At 39.5% G+C, this 7,457-nt stretch overlaps 1 protein-coding gene across 1 annotated transcript; it reads right to left on the bottom strand.

Annotated features, from left to right (window-relative positions):
* Window positions 1-4,893: 4,893 nt before the first annotated feature.
* LOC139875197 (uncharacterized) lies at window positions 4,894-6,724 on the bottom strand. The gene is made up of 4 exons (XM_071862543.1): window positions 6,287-6,724; window positions 5,577-5,735; window positions 5,376-5,506; window positions 4,894-5,236 (listed from the first exon to the last, which is right to left on the bottom strand). The coding sequence occupies exons 1-4, from the start codon at window positions 6,722-6,724 to the stop codon at window positions 4,894-4,896; spliced, it is 1,071 nt and encodes a 356-aa protein (XP_071718644.1).
* Between the last annotated feature and the right edge of the window lie 733 nt (window positions 6,725-7,457).

Consider the following 7,457-nt stretch of genomic DNA (forward strand, 5'->3'; position numbering starts at 1 on the left):
AATCGGATTTTACCACATCACTCTACCCAATATTTGAAAAAAAAATGACATTTGAGGTTAAAAAAATGTCAGAAACATTGCCAAATCACAGTCAGATTGTACTTTTTGGCCAAAAAGTGCACAACTGCTCGTGATATCACCGCCAAGGGTTAGAAATGGTCCAAAGAAAAGACACAACAGTTGGAATTATCATTTTTTGCCCATTTTTTCACCATTTTTTGCCTCAGAGCCCAAAAAAAAAAAAAGATTGCCAGAATGCACGCGCAAGTCGCAAGAAACCTTGCAACCAGACCTACACAAGGCACAAGTTTGCGACCTTGCGCCTTGCGTCCTTGCGTTTTTGCTGTTATATAAAAAAAATCTGTTGTTTTTCTCACTTTCCCCATTTGCTCCCTTACGACCATTTCACACACACTAACACCTTGCGTGTTCGATTCCTGACCCGTTACACTAACCACCATCATTGTCGAACATTTGGAGTATCACCATCATCATCACCACCATCAGTCGTCATCATCACCACCATCAGCATCACGACCACCATCACATCAATGCAGAAACCCTAATATCTTACAAACCGCCTTAGATCCGTGTTTTAATCGACGATGGCAGAAGATCAGAGTAGATCTCAGAGTCAATCTCAGTTTAGTGCCACTCATCCTCTCAAATCGTTCAATCTCTCTCACTCAAATAGTTTCGCACACCAAGTGCTCGATTAAAAGCCTCATCGAATATTTTGTGTTGTTTTAATGTTATGGTTGTTTCTACTTGATTATTTTCGCAAACATATGCTTTTTTAAGCGGTATTAATTAGTTTTACTGCGAATTTATGGGAAAGATTGTGAAACATATTGGGCGCGAAGGTAGACCTTGCGTCCTTGTGTTTTGTTGGTCGTTGATGGCGTAAGTTATTGCTTTCATCCTTGCGCCTTGTGAATGTAATAGGCGCAATACAGTGTTTGCGACTATGCGTCTCCCTTTTAAGGAGACACAAATTTGTTCTTGCGTCTTTGCGGATGGTATTTTTTAACATAAAATTCTTTGTTTTCAGGGATATGTTGAAGCCAAGCTAACGATGAAGAATATGCTGACTCTTATACCTGTGGTGAAGAAAGCGTTGACTGAAAATCAACAAAAAAAATTTAGAACAACATGTTTCGGTCCGTGGTTAGATTTAGTATACACGAGCAATGATCCCGGTCTAGTACATGCCATGCTCCAACGAAAAACTGAGCGGCCGACGGGAATACATGAGAGGTACCCAGCCGAAGAGGAGGAAATATGGTTAAGTTTTCGTCATAATTTCCAAATTACATTTGGTAGACGGGAGTTTTGTCTAATTACGGGTTTTATGTTTCGTCACCGGACGGACATGGCACTATTCATCCCTAGTAATTATGATGTACAGTTACCGCCGATTAGACGATGTTGCTTCCCGAAGCATCCAACAAATTCTAACATTACGATTAACGATATCCAAAAATTATTCAATGATCATGGTGATGTTATTGTTAGTGATGAAGATGTTGTGCGACTCGCAATTATTTTGATTGTCGAGAGGGGATTTTTGGGTAAAAAAGGGCTTCATGTGGTGAGCAAGAAGTACCTTTGGTTGGTGAAAGATTTACAAAAAATTAATGAGTACCCATGGGTGAATCGTATTTGGGAACCCACTTACGCAGCAGTTAACGAGGGGTTTCAATCTCGGGGATCCCAGTTAGAGGTCAATAGGGGGTACACTCTGGCGGGATATATGTGGGCTTTTAAGATTTGGATTCTTGAGGCATACTGTCGTACGATTAAATGTTTGGTAGAAAAGACAGACAAGGATGGAGTATCGAGGGCCGTATTTTGGAAACGTACCTCGGCCGAGGCTTTTTCGATAACTGATTACATTCGAATTCTTGACGTTATGGTTAGTTTACATTCATATATCTATTGTTTTTACGTTAATTCTACCTTTTTAATAAAATAAATGTGACAAAATTGCTGACTGTCCAGGCGCAACGTAGGTATTGCGACCTTGCGCCTGATTTAACAGACGCAAGGTATTTCCTTGCGTCCTTGCGCATTCAGGTTGTTTTCTACGAAAGGTATGTCTTGCGACCTTGTGGCTTTCTTTATAGACGCAAGGGTTGACAATTCGACCTTGAGGCTAAGTTAGATGCAACATTAATCCTTGCGCCCTTGCGCCTTCGGTTGTTTACTACGCAAGGTTACTACTGCAACCTTGCGTCATGGTGATTCAAGCGCAAGGTATGTCTTGAGTCCTTGCGCGGTTGAGATTTTAACTGCGCATGGTCAATTATGCAACCTTGCGCGGTTGTTATTGATGCGCAAGGCTCTTCTTGCGTCCTTGCGACTATTAAATTTTGTATTTTATGACCAAACCTTTTTAGGAACAGGAAAATTGTACGAAGAATAAAAGACCTCTTCATGGCTTCAAAACACACAGAGATATAGAGTGCATGTCAATGGTGGATAAACAGTGACTCGTACTTTCAAGGCAAAAATAATGATGACGAGGAGCCTGTTAATGAGCCTGTCAATGAGCCTGTGCATGAGGATGTGGATAATGAGGAGCCTGTGCTTGATCGTTCTACCGACAAGATCGATTTACATCGCCTGTACTCGTCATTGGTGAAACGTTTGGAAACTCAAGAAAAATGAGTTGGCCGAGTGTAGGAAACAATTGTCCGAACAAGAAAAACGATTGTCAGTTCAGGAAAAACGGTTATCCGATCTCGAAGAACATCATGATGAGCAAGAGGATATTATTGGTCGATCTCTTTCTGACAATGAGAGAAAAAAATCTGCTCCACGGGTTAGACGTGGTAAACGAGAAAGACGGCCAACTAATATCTTAAACTCCCCATTCACAACTCCGGGGTACAGAAAACCCGTTGAGAAGGTTAGTGTATTTCCCAAATATTTATAAACTGATAATTACCAGAATTTAGTTGGGTTAAATTTACGGTTTAATCTCCTAGGTGGACGCAAGGTTCTCCTTGCATCCTTGCGAGTTTGTTTTTGCTGAGCGCAAGGCCAACCTCGCGAGTTTGCGTGTCGTTGGTTAGTAGGCGCAAAGTTCTGTTTGCGTTCTTGCGCATTTATTTGTGCGCAAGTTTCATTTTGCGACCTTGCGTCTGGTTTAGTGGACGCAAGTATTGTCTTGCATCCTTGCGACCATTTTTCCTGACTTACTTATTTATTGTATTTTCAAAGTTGGATGATGTTGTTGAACAGAAACTAAAAAGGATAAAGGTGACCAAAGATCATGAAGTTCATCAGGAAAGTCAAGTGTTGAATCTAGATACCGAGGAACAAAACGATCCTTAGAAAATAGTTGAGGTGCCTGTGGAAACTCTACAACTACCACCACCTAATGCTAAGCGTGTAAGGTCTCAAAAGGAGTGGGTTAGTGACGAAGAAGTATGGGCGATGGTTGATAAGCTTGTGAATGATCAAGGAACTCTACAACCACCACCACCTAATGCTTGGAGAGGCGGGAGAAAGCATGTCGGCCCATCAAGAGATCAGAAGACTATGGTCGAGAATAAGTAAGAAACCCGATGCATGTTCATTTTTCAGAATGAACAGTTTATTTACATCAACGCCGAGTTTTGACTATTACAACATAGTACAAGACTCCCAGATTGGTGATTACTACGAGAACAAGGAGAGCGTAGAGTTTATGATCGAGAATGCACCAGTCTCGCCAATTCAGTGTGGTATTAATGGGAATTGCGGTGTTTGGGTGTGCATCCACATGGAGCGAGTTGCTTTTGGTTGGGATGAAATCCCAAACATTGGATATGCAAAAAAGACTGCACAAGATTACAGATTGAGAATGGTGAGAACGTTCTTCCGGGCACGGTTTGATACACTTGATCCGCCACCATCAACTAAACAACCCACAAGTAAATAGGTTGTTGATAAATACCTTTTGTATCTAAAACTGTATATTTGGTCTATTACATATTGTCTGTATAAGTAGGGTAGACAAACTGGACAGGAGCAAGAATGTCCTTGCGCCTTGCGTATTGTTTTTTGGCGGCGCAAGTTATTGTTTGCATCCTTGCGTGTTATTTGTGGGCGCAAGTATTATTTTTTGTAGGTGCAAGTTAATGTTTGCGTGCTTGTGTCCGATTTTATAGGCGCAAAGGCCTACTTGCGCCTTTGTGCCTTCCTTTGCCGAGACTCAAGGACTGTTTTGCTTCCATGCGTTTGATGATTTAGAAGGCGCAAGATGCTTCTTGCGCCCTTGCGCGACTTCCTTATTATTGGTTTTTGGCAATATAAAATACACATAAAATCATATAAAATACATTAAATATATTAAATAATCCTAAATTGTGATTGCAGATAAAATACACATTAAATAACCCTAAATGAGTTTACAAAATCACACATAAATCATTAATAATCCTAATCGCCCCCTAAATTGCACGTTGAATAAAACTGAGACTGATAAGCTTTAATCTTCGACTTTATCTTTACCCTTCGATTTTGAGGCCGATTGTTTAACTACCCTTTTTGAAGTAGATTCACTTGTTCGGTCAAAAGGTGCGCTGCACGTATTCCTACCATGACCTGGTTCTTTGCAACGAGTACATGTTCTTACTGTTTTGGAAGTTTCTTCACCTTGTGAAGGTTAACGATTTGTACTTTTTAGGCGTCTAGGTTTTCTTTTCACTGGATTGGGGGGGGGTTTACAATTTGTAAAACGTCGGGCCCCGGATCTGACCATTCTGACCAATGGGGTAAAGATAGGATATGTTCCACATACGTATTTATATAAGTTTCGGTCGTTAACCAACGTGATACATAACAAGTAACATCCTCTACTTCGAAGCGTCGTGCTGCTGCAATAACATGTCCGCATGGTATACCCTATAATTGCCACTGGCCACATGAACACACTCTATCTTCTAGATTAACCATCCCATTTTTTCGTCCATCACGAACTTCTATTAGATTGTTTGTCGATGGGATTGTTTGAGACCTTCTAGATTTTTTCATCCTTTTGGCTAGTTTACGTTCAGCATATGGAGTAACCATGGAAGTAAGACTAACTGATGTGTTGCGATGTTTGAAATACCAATCTTGTACTGAAGCACGGAAAAATTCCAATAACATGCAAACAGGTAGTTTTCGAGCATGTTTACTTAGTGCGTTGATAGACTCTACAATGTTGCTAGTAAGATATGAAAACCTAACATGTTCAGCTCTATTTCTGCAAAAATTTCTGGAAACCAATGTCTTGTAGATATTTGTAAGTCACTTTCAATCTTCTTTGAAATACACTAAGATGATCCTGAAAATCCGACGCACGGTAAGCCTTAACCATTTTCCAATAGTGTCATTCGAAATACTTTAATTTTATGGATTTTTCCTTGACGTTCATGAACAAATGATGTGCGCAAAAACCATGAAACGCTTTGGGAAAGACATTTGAAATACCATGTGCTATTGAAGGGGGCATGATCAGATATAAAAGTAAGCTCTGACATACGATCACCCATACCACAAAGCATTAAATGATCTCTTAGGTTTCCAAAAAATCATGACCAAACCTCGTTTGTCTCTCCTTCACCAATTCCATATCCCAATGGCAAAATTCTATTATTACCATCCATTGCGACAGCGACTAAATTAGTCCCCAAATAACCTGACTTCAAATGCGCAACATCGACTATGATTATCGGACAACAACATTGAACAAATGATCGAACCTGTATGGTAGATTTACAAAACAAATAAAAAAATGAAAGATGCAAGGACGCAAAGGGGTTCTTGCGTATGGTTTCACACTATACACAAGTTCCCTTACGCCCTTGCGCATGGTTTGGAAGACGCATGGGGTACCTTGCGAATGGTCGCAACCTTTACGCAAAGGCGCAAGTGGTACCTTGCATATGTTTGCAACCTTTACGCTAGGGCACAAGGCAAAACTTGCGTATGGTTGCAACGCATATGCAATGGCGCAAGTTTTACCTTAGCGCCTAAACAGAAACACTAATATATGTGTTTTACCTTGCCATCTACAAAATGATAAATAAAAGCAATAATTATTTTAATACTTACAACTACGCCAAGAGAATAGTAACACATCAGAAATTTATTTTCCTTGTTAGTGATCACATTAGTTACGCTTCCTGGATTGTAGATCATGATGTTATATAGGTAAATTGGAAGCATTCGGAACGAGTCATCACTACTGCCACAAAGCATTTTGTAATGTATGACATTTGGCCCTCCGTGCTTGATTGTAAGATATGCTCACACCAAACCGGTTGCCTATATCGTCGCGTATATCTTTCGGTTTATATTCTTGATTTGCATATTTGAATGAATCCATAAGAATACTACCCAACACTTTTTTGCTTGCATGTTTATTGTTTCCCATAATTTGTGTGCGTGAACAAGTGTGTACGTTATACAATTTTTTAACCATAAAGTTCTCAGTGTGTCTTATTTTGTAAGCACTACATCTCCAATCGCAGTTTGGCAACACACATTTAGCTGTGTATCGAGATTTTTCTGACTTTACCGACTTGATTTGGAAGTTTTCTTCAAGGCATTTTCTAAACAGATTGTTTAAAAAGTCATCCTTATTCAAAAACGTCTGACGAACACTAATTAAATCAGATACCTGATACGTGGTTGGTATTTGTGTGGTAAATTCAGGCTCTTCCTCTTGTTGACTCAAAAGACGTGGCATATTCCAGAATAAATCTTGCTTTTCTTCTTCATCTTCATCTTCATCTTCTCCGTCTTTTGCGTCATCAGAATCACTAGATGCAACAACAGATTCAAACGGGTGGTCTATTTTTTTTAATTTTACATATGTTCTCAACACCATGGTTAAAAAAATCAAACTCTTCTATGTTTGGAGGTGGTATTTCAGGAAGATCCTTTTCTAAATTGTTATTATAGACATTTGGAGGTGGTTCTAGAAGGTGTGTTTCTGGGTTTTGTTGGTGATGGTGTGTATCTTGGTTTGGTTGTGGGCAGTGTATTTTTGGGTTTGGTTGTGGGTGGTGTGTTTCTGGGTATGGTTGTAGCTCGTGTGTTTCTGGGTTTCGTTGAAGCTGGTGCGTTCGTACTCTCTCGACAATATAAATATCAATAGGGGCGTTTGCGATTGCGTATTGTATAAACTCATGAAAGTCTTCATAATCATCCGTAATATCAAAAACATGATTATCTACCAAATATCTCATTGAAACAGGTGCAATGAGTGGCATATTAAGCTTATTAAGAACATTTTTCAACAATATTCTTCGATTCATGGGTTTTTCGGGTGCAATTGGGAGTTTTAACTGAATTCAAAAACAATCTAGGGGAAAATATATGGGAATGTTGTTAATAAACTGGAAAGAACCCCCACAACATAGATGAACAACAAATTTATCATCATTACGACAATTCATTAACATTAAAATAATTGCAAA

The sequence above is a fragment of the Rutidosis leptorrhynchoides genome, chromosome 11, assembly GCF_046630445.1.
Source record: "Rutidosis leptorrhynchoides isolate AG116_Rl617_1_P2 chromosome 11, CSIRO_AGI_Rlap_v1, whole genome shotgun sequence".
Taxonomy (NCBI): Eukaryota; Viridiplantae; Streptophyta; class Magnoliopsida; order Asterales; family Asteraceae; genus Rutidosis; species Rutidosis leptorrhynchoides.

Excerpts from the sequence above, each read along its gene's own strand:
- LOC139875197 (XM_071862543.1), bottom strand. The coding sequence starts at position 6,724 with ATGCCACGTCTTTTGAGTCAACAAGAGGAAGAGCCTGAATTTACCACA. Across the intron at positions 5,736-6,286 it reads ATATAGGCAACCGGTTTGGT|GTTCGATCATTTGTTCAATG; the intron begins GTGAGCATATCT and ends TCTACCATACAG. Across the intron at positions 5,237-5,375 it reads GAAAAATCCATAAAATTAAA|AAATAGAGCTGAACATGTTA; the intron begins GTATTTCGAATG and ends AAATTTTTGCAG.